Source organism: Parasteatoda tepidariorum, chromosome 2 (genome assembly GCF_043381705.1).
Source record: "Parasteatoda tepidariorum isolate YZ-2023 chromosome 2, CAS_Ptep_4.0, whole genome shotgun sequence".
Lineage (NCBI taxonomy): Eukaryota > Metazoa > Arthropoda > Arachnida > Araneae > Theridiidae > Parasteatoda > Parasteatoda tepidariorum.
The window spans coordinates 45,238,741-45,259,636 of NC_092205.1; the positions used below are offsets into that span (position 1 = coordinate 45,238,741).

At 28.6% G+C, this 20,896-nt stretch overlaps 1 protein-coding gene and 1 long non-coding RNA gene across 2 annotated transcripts in view; one reads left to right on the forward strand and one right to left on the reverse strand.

The window, feature by feature from the left end:
• LOC122269450 (uncharacterized) overlaps positions 1-4,112 on the forward strand; it is a 24,955-nt gene extending 20,843 nt beyond the window's left edge. Inside the window, exon 2 of the long non-coding RNA XR_006225193.2 lies at positions 3,510-4,112. This is a non-coding gene — a long non-coding RNA (uncharacterized lncRNA). The remainder of the gene's footprint in view (positions 1-3,509) is intronic.
• LOC122269449 (uncharacterized protein DDB_G0280579-like) overlaps positions 1-19,325 on the reverse strand; it is a 22,029-nt gene extending 2,704 nt beyond the window's left edge. The window contains exons 1-3 of the mRNA XM_043042651.2: positions 18,971-19,325; positions 3,506-3,650; positions 1,864-2,007 (exon numbers count right to left, since the gene is read on the reverse strand). Of these exons, the coding sequence (XP_042898585.1) occupies positions 1,864-2,007; positions 3,506-3,650; positions 18,971-19,039 (358 nt within the window). The 5' untranslated portion in view covers positions 19,040-19,325. The remainder of the gene's footprint in view (positions 1-1,863; positions 2,008-3,505; positions 3,651-18,970) is intronic.
• Positions 19,326-20,896: the final 1,571 nt, after the last annotated feature.

The following is a 20,896-nucleotide window of genomic DNA, read 5'->3' on the forward strand; positions in this document are numbered from 1 at the left end:
CCAAAGCGCTTCGGTAAAAGTAACCCATAGAGCCAAACACATATGTACTTTTTGGTGTTCTCTTAGAGCCAGAAACACGGCAAATTTTATCATAATCTAGAACTTAGACCATACTTTTTTCTCAAGGTACTATTGGTTTTACTTATTTTTTTATTCCACTCTCTTTCCTGGCGAAATCCACTACTACTCGCATTCACAAATTAATTATTAAGTTGATGCTGTACTTTTGTTCTCAAAATGTACAGCATCAACTTAAGACTATTTTCAAGTACTTCTCAAATTTTAAATCAGGAAAGTTTGTTTATAGAAAAATAAAATAAGATGAAAAAAGATCAGAAATTTTGCACAAAAATTTTTCAATAAATATTAATGTATGGAAAACAAAAATATTTTTTAAGAAATTATCGATAGAGTTTACGTTTACATTTTCTTATAAACACCTGTTAAAACAAGTTTTTAAATTTCCTTTGACTTGAAAAATGTTATTGTGGAACAATTTATAACATGAAAGTGCTTATCATATTTTATTCAAAACCAAAATTATAAAATTGGAAGACATAAGAGGGGTGTCATTTATAGAATTATTTTCTCAAGCAATTGATTTTGCTTTTCAATCTCTCATGAAATGATATCTTTTTTAAAATAAATAAATAAATAAAACATTTCAGGGCATTTAGGAAAATAATTTATTGCAATAGAAACATTCAAAATCATCTTTGTACTATCTTATGTAGAAAGAGCTTAATTTGAGAAAATTATTCAAAATCTATGTTGGATACTCAAATGACTCAAAAATCCTATTTAAGCAAGAGATTCAATCGCTCCTATAAAAATTAATTCTAAAAATTTTATAAAAAAAATTTATTCTAATACAATAAGTACGTAACATTCACGTAAAAGATTTACATGTTTGTGTTATTGAAATAACAAATATCAAACACGCCTAACATTCCTTAAAAAAATTTACCCCAAATAAAATTTTAAAAAATGAAAGTTAAATTAATAAAATTAACTTCGAATTGACGGATTAATATGGCGAATATAATAGAGCTTATAATATTACGTTAACTTTTTTATTATATCATATTACTTATTTATTATTTTGTTGCTAAGCATATTCTTCACATTAGCGTACAAACTGGAGAAGGTGTTTTCATTTTGTTTGTGCAAATTACTAAGTTAACTAAAAAATCTTCGTAATTTGCAATAATTAAAATTATTGCCTGGCTCTTTGTTAAATTATGTTGCTACCCATTTCTTAAGTAAGGCCAATTCTGAAAACTTCCTTTCAAAACATCAGAAATATTATAATTTATATTTTAATCATTAATTACTATTCACCATCGAGGTTTCGATTAAGCCCTTAATTCTCGAAAGATGGATTTTAAACTATCAACTAACTCATTTCGACCCTTCATAAAATGAACCTTTTTTTTTTGTTGTTAAGCATATTTTTTAGTTTATTAACTTTCTCATGGTGCAACTACACTGTAAAAATTTCCGGTTCAAATTTCCGTATAAAGTACTGACATTTTGTGTGCATCATCCGTAAAAACCATCTTACCGTAAAATCCATTTTTTACAAAAATTTAATACCATACTTTTTGCGGTAATATTTATTTAATTAGAGAGAATCAATGATTTTACAGTTAATATTGCTGCAAAATTGCGGTATATCAGTTTTTTTGTTCCTTGACATGTTCCGGTAAGAATGGATTTTACGGTCAAAAAATACCGGCTCCTTGAGTACCAATTCTTTTTACCCTGATTTGATCACAAATTGTTTACAGTGTATCTAGAAAAAGTTTCTTTTTATAATTAAAATGAATCTACATACTTAAAACACGCAGAAAGGGATCATACCTGTTCTTAGACTGTTGTCTTCAATTTGTACGCGATCCAGTAGAAATCTAAAGCGTCTAGTTATTTCTCGTCTTTTGAAATCCGCTTCAATTTCTTGTTTTGTTCTTGGCACTCTGCACTTCATGAAACAGCACAATATCACAACTGAAAATGAATATTTAAATAAGTTTGTGGACTAATTAATTTATTAAAAATCTGTATTGTTATACATATAACAAAATGTTTGTTTGTATTTGGGCACTTCTCAAAACGGGAGAACAGTGAAGTTAGCAGACGCTAATTTTTAATTCTATTGATAAAAAGTAATTATTCACTACCTGTGCAATATACTTTTCTAACAAAACTAACACTCACTACCTGTGCAATATACTTTTCTAACAAAACTAACACTATAATACACTGGTGGACAAAATTAAAAGATGGAAGACATTTTCCCACATATCTAAAAAAATACTGAATATAAATAAATGAAATTTGGTATAGATATAGCTTATTCCATGATAATAAAGTATGCAAAACAAAAATGAAAGTGCCATTCACTGGCAAGACCTATTGCCAATAAATCCAATGTAGTCTGAACTTAAGGATAAAAGATGACAGTAAAAGTGAGGCTTGTACAGTGTGTGTTGCCTCTAGTATGGTGTATGGTCACCTCTGACAGACAGACAGCATGAACAACGAGTATGCATGCTGTTAATAAGGGAGTTAAGGAGGACTTGTAAAAGACCCTCCCATTCTTCCACTAGAGCAATTTTTAACTCCAGAATGGTTCTGGGGGGAGGTTGGCGCATCGCAATAGCTCTCCCAAGAGCATCCCAAGCATGTTCAATAGGATTCAGGTCAGGGAATTTGGCTGGCCAATCCATTCGTTGAATATCCTCGCTTTCCAGATACTCATCAACCATGAGAGCCCTATGTGGTCGCGCATTGTCGTTCATAAAAATGAACTCAGGGCCAACAGCGCCCCTGAAAAGACGCACATAGGGCTCTAGGACCTCCTGCCTGTACCTCTAGGCGTTAACGGAACCATTGTCAAACACGTGGAGCGGTGTGCGGGTATCTTGCATGTGCGAATGAATGTGCGAAAATGCTTTCCATCTCCTAATTTTGTCCACCAGTGTAGTTTTTTCGATGAGTTTTGGGACATAAAATTATCTTAAAATTTAAATTTCAGAACAGGAAAGAAGAGCGCCGCTGCGTGCGTTATATTTTTTGGGACAATCCTATATTTCTCGTAATAATGACATTTTATTACAGAAACAAACTGTTAGGCGATTCAGTCGAAAAATTTGAAACCTACAGAAAAAGTGACTCGCGTTATATCATATTGCTTTGTTTGCTACAAATGACAATAAAATAGTAATATCACAATTACCCAAACTGAAATTACATACTGTTCACGCAGATAACTTTATAAATAATGTGCTTTTTTACAAGAGAGACTTATAAAACTGCTCGTAATTATATAAATTACTATATATTGTTAATCCTCATCATTATTAATTAAATCTTCCTATATTACCACATAATCGAATGCTTTTAATTAATTTTAACGGACTTTAAATGAAACTGAACTACTGATGACGTTTTTCAATGGGTAAATATTTTTTTTAATAAAATAAAGATTTTCTTAACTCCATACTTAGGGTTATGAGCCCAGCTAAAGCGAGGAACATCAACTGCCATACTCTGAATCCCATAATGACTTCCACCTCCATCCAGTCATCAGGAGGAGGAATAACCAATGTGGTACCCGTGTTGCAACCATCTGGTGGTACAGGTTCAACCTTAATTGAGAAAAAATATATCCTCAATAAGTCATATATTCACAATGTACACATTTTTCAAGATATATTTATAGAAAGAGTTTTTAATTTGAGATGCTACAACTTCTTCTTCTTCTTTGGCAGCGCAACAGCCCCTTGCAGGCATCAACAGCTGACAAACGACAGCGCCTCCTATCCATGGCATATGCTTACGTACAAAAATTTATTCACTTGTAATATTTATTTATCATCATTTACCATTATGCTCTAGATTTTGATTATTATTCCTAGTTAATGGCTTAAAATTGAATTTTTAAAAGCATTACTATTTAACAAAATATAGAGAGCTTAACATAATTAAAATCTATGAAATTCTAAACAATTTTGCATATTTTTCGCGCTGTCCTATGCGTTTGTAAGAATGTTTTACATGTATATATGCTGTAATAAAGTATCTAAATAAAAGTGTCGAGTTCAGCTAAAGATTGATGTCCACTTGGCTTCCTTATTATAATTGCATATTTTTGAATTACTACCATGTATAGAAACACTTAAAATTTCCTATTACTAAGTAAATAGGTAAAAAAATAAAAATATATGTTAAAAATACTAATGTTATTATAAAGCACTCCAGTAATACTATCCCATGATAAACAAATTTAAATCTGTATCTAAACTAATTAACCATTTTATAATTAATAAAGAGTAAATAAGTTTTAATTGTTATGATAAGCTTCATTTAAAACGTATCCAGTCACTATATGCAAATAAAATAATTAATACAAAGATGTAAAATAGTATTGAGAATCCCGTTTTTTGCAATACAATAAGAAATACTTTGAAAAAAAAAAAGCATTTAACACCTTTTTATTTCAACCAAAATTTAAATTTTCATTAAAAGAAAACAAAATCATCGCTGAAGTTGCAATGGTAACCGAGTAAAATGATTCATATATTTCATCATAATAAAATCAGGAGCGAAATCATTGAAACCAAATATGTGTAAATAGTATAAAATATGTTGGGATCTTTCAATGGAAAAGTTTTCAATGTAATATCTATTCTCACAGATAAACTGAAGAAAGAATGCAGTATTCGTGGGGATTGGAGGAAGAAACGAGATGGAGCAGAACGCATAGTATAAATGTATTCCTTCATAAAAAAAACAATAGTCACATAATATTAATAATATATAAATAATAGCAGTTTGAATAAAGGAGGAAGATCAAACAAACAGTTCGAGTATTTAAACAATATTTTAAACTTCAAATGTGGAAGAATTATTAAAAATAATTGGAAGAATTATAAAACAAATATTTACATGAATTATTTCCTAATTTCACAATTTTCGATTAAATTTACAATTTTATACACAGCAAACACAGTGTATTTCTATTTGTATGATACTTGTTACGTAAAAGTCTTACTTTTTACCACGTTTGCCAACTTGCCTTCGTGTATGTGTGTTCGGGTGGAATTTTGTAATCGATTTTAAACTAACTTCCCGATTAGTTACAGACTTCAAATTTAGCACATAGTTCAGAATTGGATGACAATGCATGAAAATGAAGAGAAAAAGAACACACAAAGTAAAATAAAATTAAAATTAAATCAAAATTAGTATTTTCGCGATTGTCTTTTGTTGTCGATTCAATTATTTCAAATTAGTGTCACATGTCAGTTGAAAAGTTTTGTGACAGTGAGTGAAAAAATTTAGATTTTGGAAGTGAGTACAAAAAAAAATAAAAAATAAAATAATATTTTTAAAAACCACGTGTTTGTAGTGGAGAATAATAATTAAAAAACAAAAATTTGAAAAACAAAAAACGTGGGGCGCATGAAATACATAACAGTACATATACATATACATATTTTCTTACTCATACACATGCACAACCACATACACATATACATCCACATAGACATGCATATACACAAACATATTCCACATACACATCCACATACACATACACATTCAGATACAATTACAGATATACATACACATATTCTCATGAGAACACATACTGTTACTGTTATGTATTTCATGCACCCCACGGTTTTCGTTTTTCAAATTCTTGTTTTCTAATTATTATTCTCCACTACAAAAACGTGGTTTTTAAAAATATTATTTTGTTTTTGATTTTTTTAATGATTTTAAATACATTTGAAGAAGTTATAATTCGTGTATTATCTTTCAAAAGATTAAAAAATTCTTCTCTTAAACAACTAAATTTCTAGAAATGAACTTTTTGTGATAAATAAATAAATGAAACACTCTAAAGAAATAGAGGTGTTTTTTGAAAGAAAAATGAACAAGAACTTCTGGAAAAGCCAAAAATCTTTTGTTAAAGACCACACCCTTAACTCCTGCAAAGAATGAATTATTAATTTGTCTACTGGCACAGCCCCCTATGTGATCTCAAACGATGCTTTTCTCGTTGGAAAATTTTCAGATGAACCCAGACGATGACAGAAGAATTGGTCATGTTGGTAATTTCGATAGGGCGTTGAACTAATCATGTACCTCATTTAGGGCTCGATAATAAACAAACACATAAACATGATAGCATGGATAAAGCATTTATTTAATCTTCCTTTTTATGTTTCGAACTTCACGAATTAGAATAATATGTTAACTGAATAATATGCTTCGAATTGGACTTCGTTTTTGTTGGATTTCAACGGATTAAAAACGACATGTTTGAATTTTATATTAAAATATATTTTGTCTTATTACTATTAGTTTCAGTTGCTCTTCACTAAGGTCATACACAAGGGGACGGGGACTACAATTGTCCCAGAGCTCAACTAAATTTTCTTGCAAAAATGTTGCGTTTTTAAATTAGTTTTTTTTTAAAGAAAATTAACGAGATTCTTTTTATATCTATATAAAAGCTACAGTTTTTAATAAATTGTTCTCAAAAATTCTGCATAATCTGAAAGTACGATTTTTGTGCTTTGAGGAAGGAATCTGCAATGAATTTCGTTTTAAGGATAGTAAAATCTGTTTTCAGCCTTGCTTTCCACTACAATTGAATTAATAAATAGACTTTAAGACTAAGGATTATTATAAAATTCTTAGTCCTAAATATCAGTAAAGTTCTATTTAAGAATATTTTAAAAATATTGAATAAAAATTATAATACAAAAAAAAAACTTAGGTGTGATTTCAAAGTTTAGGCTTCAACAAAACGTGAAAAAAAAAATAACGCATTTATTATTTTAGTTCAAAATTTTAAAACCCAATTACAAACTATTTCTGCCCCATAATAATTATCTAATGTCCATCGTTTTCCCATAAGAAAGTTAATAATTATGAAACAGAATTAAATAAAGAGAAAATTATTGTTTTAGAAAGAGATACAAAAAAACTACAAAAATAAAAAGGTTGTTCTTTAATATTTGTCTGGTGAATTCTGTTGTCCCATAAGTATACTATCTGAATTCATGTTCTTCGAACAGGCGAAAAAAAGGTAAATAATTTAAAATCAGTGCTAAATAACACTTAAATCATGCACAAAACTGAAAGCCCTTTGTTCCAACACAATAAACAAAGCTTATAATAATTTCAATTTTTATTTATTATTTGTTTGCTTTATTATTTGTTTATTTATTATTTATTTGCATGCCTTTTCGCGTGTTTAAGGCAAAACACGTATTTAGCAGTTTATCCTATAAAAATATAGATTAATTAGATAATCTTGATATAGATTAATTAGATAATCTTGATACAGATTAATTAGACAATCTTGATATAGATTAATTAGACAATCTTGATGTAGATTAATTAGATAATCTTGATATAGATTGGTTAGATAATCTTGATATAGATTAATTAGATAATCTTGATATAGATTAATTTGATAATCTTGATATAGATTAATTAGACATTCTTGATATAGATTAATTAGACAATCTTGATATAGATTAATTAGATAATCTTGATATAGATTAATTAGACATTCTTGATATAGATTAATTTGATAATCTTGATATAAATTAATTAGATAATCTTGATATAGATTAATTAGATAACCTTTATATAGATTAATTAGATAACTTTGATATAGAATAATTAGATAATCCTGATATAGATTAATTAGGTAATCTTGATATAGATTAATTAGATAAACTTGATATAGATTAATTAAATAATCTTGATATAGATTAATTAGATAATCTTGATATAGATTATTTAGATAATCTTGATATAGATTGACAATAAGTTAGATAAGTGACGTAGTGTGGATATCTCGATCCTGATTGTTTGTTGAAACGTGGAATTTGTTTACGTTATCAACTGTTCTTGCCGTTCTATCTCGATAAAGCCAAGCCCGTCAAGTATCAATTCTCTTAAGTAAAAAATTCCTTTTCTCTCACAAAGATTTCAATTCTTTCATTGAATATTTCTTACTTAACACAAAGATAGGCACGAAGACATGTAGAACATAAACAAACTAAATTATGCATCGAAGCTGCTAGGTACACAAAACAAAAATATATCACGTGTTACAATAAAATACATAAACAAATAATAATCTAAGTAAGAAACGTTGAACAGAAATTATTATATTTCAGAAACATTTTTGTGCGATACGGCGTTGTATTTAATTAACTTCACGTTAATTAACATTCTAACTTAAGTCGAGAAACTCAGCTCAACTTTAACATTCTATCTTGTTTATAAACTATCAGATGGAGGACCGGGATAACCTGGTCGGTAGGGCACTGGGCCCATATCCAAGAGGTCGTGGGTTCGATCCTCGCCGGCCGAAGACTCCCTGTGTAGCAAATGGTGACTGATGAACGTTAAATCTGTCGAGTCTCAAAGTCCTCCATGTTCCCACANAGCGTTGTATTTAATTAACTTCACGTTAATTAACATTCTAACTTAAGTCGAGAAACTCAGCTCAACTTTAACATTCCATCTTGATTATAAACTATCAGATGGGTGCTGAGGTGATAGATCACATGTCTGGATATTAGTGATCTATTTCTTCTTGAAGTGAAAGTATCCAATTGGATACCTGTAAGTGAGGTCACGTGTGTGTGCGTCGAACATGATTGGTTTTCGAATCGAAAAATGCCACGATTTACCTAAGATGGCGGCCCTTGTAAGCATCCAATTGAAACTTATCCACCAAGTATTTAATCTAAAACTGTTTACGTGTTACGACAAAATCACTAAATTTTCCAAATTTTAGAAGCTTATTTTACCACAGTTACGTAGGCAAAGTTCCCCCCATGAGACAAAACCCATAAGAACACAGTATTTCCAGAACATTTCTTCGAATGACATTATTCTCTATGCACGGAAAAAAGAAGACAGCATTAAAGACAAAAACAATTAATTATAAGATACGGATTATACCTCCACTCAATTCGCGTTATGAATGTCATTGTCGTTGTGCCTACGCCCTAATTTTTTTCGTAACCTGAAGTTTTCTTATCGGAGCATCATAAAAAATTAAAAAATATTCGGGTGGCATGAGCATTCAGTAGAACAAATTTTGTCATTTTATGTGGGTCAATGGATGATGTATATCATGTATCAAGGACTCTTAGATAAGAAAAGGAGTCTCCAGAGCATGTATTGTTTACGAGAGTAAATTGCTACAAAGTTCTGAAGAAATTATTTTTAGATTATACAGGGTAAAGAAAGGAAATTCCACTTACAATATAAAGAATACTTCTAATTTAAAATTAAATTTAATTAAACCATGTTTAAAAGTTATCTGAATCATCATGAATTGTGTGTCATGATCCGCGATAGAAACCAAGATAGTAAAGGAAATGGAACATATAAAGTAGGAAAATGCACAGTTTTTTAGTATAAAATACCATTCTTCTAAATTACACAAGTAGAAACTGTATTTCCAAAAAATATAAGTTCTTGATTCAAATTTCAAAATTAATTTGCTAACTGCTTCTTGTAACATTAAACGTGTATCAATATTTTCATAAACGAACTGGATTTTCGACGTTCGATGCTAAAGGAAATTAAAGCTCAGCTACAAGGTATAAACACCATTTTATTACCAAGGTATACCAAGGTATACCTTGGTAATTAAATGGTGTTTGCACCACCACCAAATGTGTTACCAAAATGTAACAGAATAACATTAATAAAAAATTACTTATTACCTTAAAGATTTCGTAGTACAAATTTGAAGAATTAGTTTCTAAACTACCTCTTGTTAAGTTGAGCAAACAACAAACAAACAAACCAATGGTAAAAAATATTAGAACTCGACTCCAGATTACAAGACACCATTTTATAGTATGACATTTGAAACCACTTAAACCCAAAAATTATGGGTTTCATTCTGCAAATTCATAAATTAACTTCTAAATTGTCTCTTATAATGTTAAACGCGACATATATTTATAAACTAACTGAAGTTTTGACAGCGTATGCTAGAAAAAACTATGCTAGCTTTATAGTACAATGCATCATTTTACAGAAATAGAAAACTTTTTGTCCTAAAAATCTAGGTTTTAAAGTGCAAATTTGTAAAATTAATTTCTAAACTGTGACTTGTAACGTTAAACATGTGAAAATATGCTCAGAAACAAATTATAACTCGATTTTTTCGGCATCCTTAGTAGAAAAGAATTAAGGCTCATCTCGATAGTAGAAAGCACCATTTTACAGAATAATATTCGCAAAAAATTCTGTTTTTCAAAAAATATAGGTTTTCCAGAGCAAATTTCAAACTTGTAAAATTAATATCTAAATTTAACTCGCATTTATACCTTAAGTCATATCTTCAATAACAAAATTCGATTCTTGAATGCCAGTGCTAAAAAAATATATAAGCTCAGCTTCAGAATAGAAAACGTCATTTCCAGAAAGACATTAGCAGAAAATATTTTAGTTATAAAAATGTAGGTTTCACGGAGCAAATCCGTGAAATTAACTTCTAAAATTAATAATTAAAATTAATAATTAATTTTAATTTAAATTAATAATTAAATATGTAAATTAATTTTTACGAAGGCCAATTTGGATCAAACTCAATTCTTTAATACGAATGCTTAAAAGAAATTGAGGCTCAGCTCCAGAATATAAAGTAAAACTTGTCCCGCTGTGGACTGATCATTAAGACACGGTTCCCAGCAGATCACCGAAGTCAAGCATCAATGGCTGCGGTCAGTGTGTGGGTGGGTGACCATTTGAATCAGTCTGCGTAGGGACCCAGTGATGTGTGCGGTATTGGTCCTCGTTAAACTGTTCTACCGTAAAGTGCTCAACTTCGCGTGCAGGTCGTCCGGCGACCGAAGCGGGGGTGCCATCCCCTCTGCAGAGGATCAAAATTGTGATGGCATGTCTTCGGATCATCCTCAGGGATGTTTCCCAGACCGTCGCCAATAGCCCATTGTGCAGCTCTAGTACGACGTAAATGAACTACTACAACAACAACAATAAAGTAAAACTTACAGAGTGATGTTCTTAGAAACTATTTATACCCAAAAATTGTAGATTTCACGATGAAAGTTCATAAAAATGAATTCTTAAATGCACCTTAATATGGTAAGCCGATAAATTTTTATAAACAAGCCAATGTTTCGACGGCGTCAACTTGAAAAAATAAAAACACCATTTCGCAGAATGACTTTCATAGAAAATATTTTTGACCAATTAATTGTGAGGTTAAAATTTGAAAACCGAATTTTTAAACTGGATCTTATAATGTTATTCCGACGATATTAGCTGGGAAAAAATAAAGGTTTTACTTTAAGGCAAACTTTTCAATGCTATGAATATAAATTGTTCTGATGCCAAAATTAATTACCAAATAGTTTAAATGCAAAATACACTCCAAATAAACACTTTCCTTACAAAAAGCTAACCTCTCACTACACAATATTTCGGATCAAATCTCAGTAAAAAGTACCGGCCATCAACCGGCCAATATTTTTTACCTAAAATTCATTTTTATCAGAGCATATTACAAAACCAAAAATCTGATTATCTGAAAATCTTTTTACAGTAATGATTAGCGTAAAACCACTAAATCACTTTATTTAAATAAAAATTACTGTAAAAAATGGATTTTCCGGTAAAATGAATTTTACGGTGATGCATCCAAAGTGACGGTATTTCATACCGTAATCTAAACATTTTTACAGTGCTCACAGATTGAATACAATGCAGTTTTTGTTTCAGAAATCTATAGTTTGCTAAAAGCTTGTCATAATTTTCAAGAAATAGTACTGATGCATAAATTACAATCGAAAATCTTTTTACGATGCTCTTTTGTGATTTTTTTCTTTTATGTTACTGGTTTGAATTTAAGTGGAAAAATAAAAGCGGTGTGTGGATATTGATGAAATATCCATTCATTAGTAAACATTGGATTAGACTGTGTTTAGGGGAACAAAATTTAGTAAAATTTTATTTATTCAATTTTTCTGTCACATCAGTTAAAATTATATTTGTTACAATAATAATATTTACAACTAAAATTACATTTTTATATATGTATCGTACTTTAATAACCTTTCAGTGTAAGATTCGAATAGTTAAAAATCTATTATCATCTTAGTAAAAGATTTCCTTGAGACAAAAACAATTTTCAACAAAAATGAAGAAGAAATGCATTTAAATACATAATTAAATGAAATCTTTTTCTTGTAAGCACCTAACACGGAATAAGAACTAATGCATGATATAATCCCCTCCTTTAAATTAGGATATTTACGCACAACAGTATGCTGATGCATATATGCATCAATATTCATTGTAGCGTTTAAAAACATACTAGTGGGCTGCGCCCCCTGCTCGCTAACGCTCGCCACCCCCAGAAAATTGCTACGCAATCTTATATGGTTTGCTTCGCAAACCAACTCGCTTCGCTCGCTACTAACTTAGGTACATTGTAAATGCACAAAATTCTAAGAATTCAAAACAATCATTCAAATCCATATAAAAACTTTTTTTAAAAAAAAAATTTCATCTTTTTAGTAAATACTAAGTCATTAAAATAAATTTGAATTCAAATAAATGACATGTAATTCGTTAAATCTATTAGAAATGTGCTACAGTATAAAATCTTAAGATAAAATTGCTAAAACTGATATCTCTTTAAAAAGGTTAAAATTTCGGCTATAATTAAGTCTATTAAAAATTGAAATAAGTGAATTGCAATGGAAAAACCTGCATAAACAAATTAATTCTAGTAAAACAAATAAATTCGTGATATAAATCAAAAATNAATTGTCAGTAAGTGAGACCGTCTTTTTCAAGTACGCACCTATAACATCAGTAGACGTTGAAAGAAGCTTCTGCAGGAATGAAAATTTACTTTCAGACAAGAGACGCTCGTTTACATTTCAAATTATCAAAAAACATTTAATAATCCAATGTAATTCTGATATTTAGTAATATTATGATATGGAAGTTGTTATATTCATTAAAGTTTCTATACAAAATGAAAATGTTCTGGTGTCAATATATTTTTCTTTTTTTTTTTGTTATTTTAGGATATAAAGCATATTTTTCAAACTTTAATTAGCGTAGAACAAGTATTGCATTGCTTTATATGTTTTAAATGACTCATAATAATTTTAAAGAGTAAAGCATTATTTTAGTTCAATATTTTTACTTTATTAATGGCATTTTTAGCGCAGTTTCCGCATTTTTAAGGCCACTTTTTGCACTTTTTAAAGGCATTTTTTGCACTTTTTAAGGGCATTAGTTGAGATTTTTTAGGTCATCAAAATCCGGGCTCTACTCATAAACAACCCATAACTCGATTTTTTAGACGTCCTTGGTAGAAAAAAATTAAAGCTCATCTCCATCGTCGAAAGCAACATTTTACAGAATAATATTCATAGAAAATTCTTTTGTTCAAAAAATAGAGGTTTTTCAGAGTAAATTTCTGAAATTATTTCTAAATTACTTCTAAATTACTTAAACTAACTTGATTCTTGAAGAGCAATGCTAGAAAAAATGAAAGATTAGCTCATGAGAAGAAAACATCATTTTCCAGAATGAATTGGCAGGAAATATTTTTGCTACAAAAATATAGGTTTCACGGAACAAACTTGAAAAATTAATTTTCAAATTTAACACACATTTTATACCTAAAGTCTTATCTTCATAAACAAATTCGATTCTTGAATGCCAATGCTAAAAATATGTACATATTTTTTTTTGTTATAAAAATATAGGTTTAACGAAGCAAATCCGTAAAATTAATTTCTAAATCCATCCCGTATTTTTTACGTAAGGCCAGTTTCGATCAAACTCGATTCTTAAATACGAATGCTTAAGAGAAATTGAAGCTCAGCTCCAGAATATATCTTAAAGTATCCAGTAAAATCTTACAGAATGATGTTCTTCAAAACCATTTATACCCAAAAATTGTAGATTTCACGATGAAAGTTCATAAAATTGAATTCTTAAATGCACTTAATTATGGTAAACCGATAAATTTTTATAAACAAGCAAAAGTTGCGAAGGCCTATACTTGAAAAAATAAAAACACCATTTCACAGAATGACTTTCATAGAAAATATTTTTGACCAATAAATTGTGAGGTTAAAATTTGTAAAACTAATTTTCAAACTGAATCTTATGATGTTATTCCGACGGTATTAGTTGTAAAAAAAAATAAAGCATTTACTTTAAGACAAAATTTTTAATGCTAAGAATATAAATCATTCTGATGCCGAATTTAATTACAAAATAGTTTAAATGCAAAATACACTCAAGAAATGAACACTTTCCTTACAAAAAGCTAACCACTCATTGTAGAAAATTCCGGATCAAATCTCAGCAAAAAGCACCGGCACTCAAGATGCCGGTACTTTTTATAGTAAAATCCATTTTTATCAGAATATATTACGAAACAAAAAATGTGATATACCGTACTTTTTACAGTAATGATTAGCGTGAAACCACTAAATCACTTTATTTAAATAAAAATTACTGTAAAAAGTGGATTTTCCGGTAAAAGGAATTTTATAAGTGATCCATCCAAAGTGACGGATTGAGTAGATTGAATACAATGCAGCTTTTGTTTTAGATATCTATAATTCACCTAAAAGTTTGTTATAATTTTCAAGAAATAGTACTGATTCATAAATAACTACCAAAAATCTTTTTACGATGCTCTTTTATGATTTTTTCTTTTATGCTACTGGTTTGAATTTCAGTCGAAAAATAAAAGCAGTGTATGGATCATATTGATGAAATATCATTGTGATGATCATTGGATTGAACTGTGTTTAGGGAAACAAACTTTAATAAAAATTAATTTATTCAATTTTCAATCACTGCTAAAATTATATTTGTTTCAATCATAATATCTACAACTATGTTCAGATCTTGCACAGTTTACAATCTATTACCTCAAAATAATTTGTTGGTAAAATTTCATTTTTATATGTGTATCGTATTTTAATAGAATTTTTCTCAAAATTCAACTTCCTTCTTGAGCAAATACTGTGAATAGTTAAAATTTTATTGTAATCTTAGTAAAAGATTTCTTTGAGATAGAAGCAATTTTCCACAAAAATGAAGAAAAAGTATTTAAATTCATAATTAAATGAAATCTTTTTCTTGAAAACATTTAGCACGGAATAAGAACTAATGTATGATATTACCCCCACCCCTCTAAAATAGGGTATTCGCGTACAATAGTACGCTAATGTAGCTACGCATCGATATTTATTGTAACATTTAAAAACATGTTTCAACAATGCGAAAAAGTAAAGAATTTTTCAAACAAACGGTCCGTTTTTTATCCGACTAGCTCTAACAACTTTTTTTTAAATATAGATATAAAATATTAAAAAACTAGTTCACTTATTTAATTATGATTAAAAACTTATTAAACTAGCTAAAAAAATTATTGTTGTTATTATTATTTTTTAAAAAAGCTATTTTTAGGTAAAATTACGAAATTTGTTTGCATGTACACTAAGCACTATAAAAAAATTTTTATCACCTAAAACAAAAAGTCCTTTTTGGAATTTTATTTAGAAGGCTATCAACTATGTTTTGAACTATTATCTTAAAAACAAATGCATATACTTCTGAATTAGGGATCCATGGAGTAAAAATAAGCAAATTTTTTTTAAATTTTCGCATTTGGCTTTGTCGAAAAACATGCATAAAAAATGAAATTCTACTTTTTTCTCTTAGTCTGTAGCTAAAAACATATGTGTGTTAGAATCATAAACACTCGTAAAAAATTTTTGACAATTATTTTAAAAACAATATGAGATATAGCGTTAAAGGTGAAAAATATCGGGTAAAGCGTGAAAAAATCTGATTCTGAAATAAACGCATTTAAAGACTAAATCATTTGTCTAGCTACTGTTATCACCTTTCTCAAAACTGCTATAACTTGGTAAATAATTGGAGTACAAACAAAAGTAAAGTATTTGTAGAAAACAAAGATTACAGGGATTCTAAATGTATAATAAAGTCAATTTCAATTCGAAATCATGTTTTTTCACGAGTCAGATACCTTAATAAAAGAGCATTTTAAAAAGAATTGAAAATTGAATCAATATTATATGAAGAAAAGTATTAAATTTTGAATTGTTCACTACTTTTCTATAATAACTAGTGAAGTTTTTTGACAAAAAAGTTTAAGAAAAGCAAATAATTATGAGAAATACTGGAACTAACTGTGTATCCTGCCATCTTTTTGACACTTTTAATTTCCAAGATATTAATGACCCTTGTAACAAATAAACCTATATGATTCTTTCTTATAAAAGGTCATGAATACATTTACAAAATGGTCGAAAGTGTTAAATAAAAAGTGTTCTTTTCTACACTGCAAAAACTGTGGTGTAATACCGAATTGAATTTAGTGTTGAAAAACTATAAAAATTGTTTTATTTGAAGTTAATACTGAATCGAGCATCCATACACATTTTAATGGGTGCAGTTAATTTTAAACCCTATAAAACTAAAAATCTTACACCAAGATCATATGCATTTACTCCACTCATGAATTATTTTCGACAATTTTAGCGTACTTAGGAAACCATCAACCGTTTTTGTTTATCGAGCAGGGAAGGTGAAAGTTTGATTTCGCCTCGCACGATGCCTGAACATTCCACAGAAGTAAACTGTTATAAAAAAAACTGTGTATGTTTTTAGCTTGTGTTCTGATAAAAAGATTTATTTAAATGTGTTAATCGTATTAAATATTAACTTCATAATATTTAATTTCTATTCACTTCATTTTTTTAAGCCTAATTCGAATTTAGCTTAGAATACTCTCTATCCACTTGATTAACAAACTGATTTTATATCAAGAATTAGAACACGTGTGTATCCTAAATTAATGGTCCTTACTTTATATTGCATCCCAAAAATAACCTTGCATATGTGTTTCATATCTTGCTGTAATTATAAATTTTTCTGTTGCTGAATTACAAAATGGTGGCTGCTGTTTCAGAAAAAGTAGTGTAAATGAACATTCTTGGTGTAGTGAAAAACCTAGATCCGAGAGTTGGATTTCACTACACCACTGTGGCGTAAAGTAATTGTCCCCATTTTTGGCGTTTAGGTACTCGAAATTTTTTTGCAGTGTACCGTAAGAATCGTACTTATTAATTTGCTACTCAATAATTAGATGTGTTATCCTGCAACTGTATATGAAAGTGTTACACAATTCTACCAGAGTGCCATTATGGCAGAAAAATTCTTATTACAGAAAAATTCTTTGAGATTAACAACATAAACTTCCAAACTGCGAATTTTAGCCCCAGCTGTGAATTTAACCTTTTTTTAAGGATTTATACAGTAAGAAGACTTTAAAGAGATTGCAAATTCTAATAATTCATTTATATGTGATTAAAAAGAAGAAATCATATTAATATGACCTAGAATTCATGTTTTATAGTTATCTTTATGTCTTGAGTTTTAAATTTTTAGTCTTTTTCAGCTTTTTAAAATGCAGTTTTAAATTTTTTATTCATAGTTTCAAATTTTTAAGCACAGTTTTAAATTTTTACTCATAGTTATAATATTTTTTATAGTTTTGTTTTTTTTAATCTTACTATACAGAAAGCAGACTGTTGAGTGCTTGCAGTCGTAATAATTCATTTAGTTGTAATCTTAAAAAATAAATGAAGTCAATATAACTTAAGTCAGTACCTTATAGTTAGTTTTTTATCTCATAAAGTTTTAAATTTATAACTCATTTCTACTGTGAGAAGATTTTCAAATTTTTGTTACTCCTACTGAGGAAAAAAAGATTTGATATAAATAGTTACCATCATTTTTGGTGTTAAAGTAAGCTAAATATACTTTCAAGTACAGAACTGTGGGAGTGTTATCATGCAAAAAAAATTGTATAAAGTTGATAAAACAACAATTGTTTAACAGAAAAACAAATATATTATTAAAAAAGTGCTCGTCTTTAAGCGAAATATTTCTACGATGAACCATAAATTGATGCTAATAAGCTATAAATATGTGTTGTCAGTAAACAAACAAACAAAAAATGAATAAATAGAACAGTGAGAAAGTAAGTAAAATATGTGACTGCATGCACTTTAAAAAGTTTAGTTTACATCAACACCAAAAATAGTCACAACTATACACCATATACACCAAATTTGTTTACTATGTAGTATTTAATTTATCATAGAAATATAACAAGAAAACCAGGTTGATATGACCTACGCCAATATCTTTACAGATGTTCTTAAATTTTAGCATATATTTTAATTTTTTATATATATTCAGTAAAAAAAATTGTACATCGTATTCAAAACTATGTAATTACAAAAGAAAAACTAAGGTGATACAACCATACAGTTCCTTACCTCAACCCAGTTCTGAAACTAAATAAAACAAATTTTCGTTAATTTATTGCAGCACATAAAATATGAAACATTATTACAAACTTATTATGCTGGGCGAAAACAGAAGAAGAAGAATTCTCGAGTTCTGATAATTTAATTATGTTAAATTCTCTATATTTCGTTAAATTATATTGCTTCAAGAAAATAATCATATCAAGCAAAAATATTCATATCTTTTAAATGAAATGAAAATTTCTTAATTTCTTAAATAAAATGACAATTACAGTGTTTAATTCTTTTTGAAAGAAAACGCTGAAATTACCATATCTGTGTGAATATCAAATCTGATATTTATTCCCTATATAATTCAATAAACACATTTGATTTCATTTTCACTATATTAACTTATCAAAATTATAACTAAGCTTTGATTCTTAATACTAAATGCTGGAAATGTAATTCAATAGAACTGTATTTTACTGAAAGTGTAATTTCCAGACTACGATTATTACGAATATTATTGAAAATACACAATTAATTATAATTATGATAAAGCTCACCTCGGCAACAATTTCCACAGTCGCATCAATAATCATGATTCCTATAATTAATTTTAAATCATATATCATATCTGCATATGACTAGAAAAAATATAATTCCTCGATCTGCGACTCTTTTTGATACGAGCATATAACCACATTCCCTTTTCTTGGTAAAATCTTCCTCTTCACTTTTTACCTCTTTACATGTTCTCCAGCTTGAGTTATGGACAGGATGACTCGCAATTATGATTGGCGGTTAGATTTGGCTCCACCCAAACATGGGTCCATCATTTATTAATGAAAGGATGAAAGTTGAAGTTGGATTATAATTCAAGGTTCATACATATTTTGGTAATTTATCTGAAAAATCCTTGAATAAAGCAGCATAGTAAGGAAAATCATTTATAATTTACGTTTTATTAAATAATTAGCACTTAAATTCATAGGAACTTTTGTAAGAAAACATCGATTATGCTTAAAATGAAATATGATATTATTTAAGATTCTTTGAAATTACTGGTGACTAGATAAAGGCAAACATTTAGTTGAAAAAAAAATCACTTTATTGATTCAGAAATCTTATTAAGTATCATGCATAGAATTGTATTAGGCAACTATTGAACCTAAGTACCGTTCGGACATTCATATTCAAAAATTAAATTTTTGAAAGCTAATTTCCTTAATTTCCTTATTGATTATGAAACGAATTTATGGAATCTAAACCCTATTTAAGAGAAATGGTCTTAAAATTAAACTTGGTATGTTTCAGACAGTTATTAATTTTAAACTCATTATTAATTTTAAAACAAGCTAGAAAAAATTAAACTTTTATTTGTTCTGCAATTTTAGGAATTTTCTTAGAACATGATTTAAGATGATTTTATTTTCTTGGCATTATACCTATCTAAATGAAAGGTTTAACAGGTTTAACATTATATCTAAATGAAAAGTTGGTTTAACATTATATCTAAATGAAAAGTTGTTATAATAAGTCTTGATATTATATCTAAATGAAAAGTTTAAAAATTAACAGAACTCCAGAATGCAACCAAAATAGTATCAAATTTAGTAAGACTCTTATGTATAACAGCTTTGCATAAATAGTTGATATCTGAAACTCCAGTTAAGTGTTTAGAAACGGTTGATATCTAAACACTTAAAACCACATAGGTATCGAAACAGGATTTTTTTAAGTAAAATTATTACATTAAAAAATGCAAAAAGAGCACTTTGTTGCGTTGAGTCTCCGCAAGAAATAAAGCCATCACTATTTTCAGACTATGATACTTAATACTTTTGGTGTTAAAGCACAAGTAGTTTTGTTTTAGTTTTAATGTTTTTCTTTTAACAAGAAGCCTGCAGTATTATACAACTAGAATATTGCATTGTAACAAATTGAAAACAGAAACAATAAAAATCGCCAAGAGATATGCCACGAGAAAACAATAAAAAATCGCTTGTTCATGTTTCAAACGTCAAAAAAAAATAATAAATAATAAAAAAGATGCTTGTTTTATTGTAAAATGCGTGGAAATTATTGCAAAGTGGTGACATTTCCTAAAAATTAAATACATCTCACAAATAAAACAAAACATTTATGTCAGTTCTATTAATTAAGAGACATTGAGATTTCTAGCTTTAACGTACTTATTCTAATATAAACCAATATGGAATGAACAATTAGTTTGCCAAAGACACTTAACATTATTTATTACTTTAAATATTTAACTACGAGAACCTATCATAGCTTAATTATTAAACATGAAATAAAATGTATAATTTCTTGCAAAATAAGTTTTTGTGTTACTACACTGATGATCTATCGCAGAATAGTCGCCAAGTCTTGGCAACTTCCGGGCAGCGGTCCTGTGGGGGAATTAATTATCGACTATGTCAACCTTCATCTATCAAAAGGTACCTCGTGCTAGATTCAAGTTNTTTTTA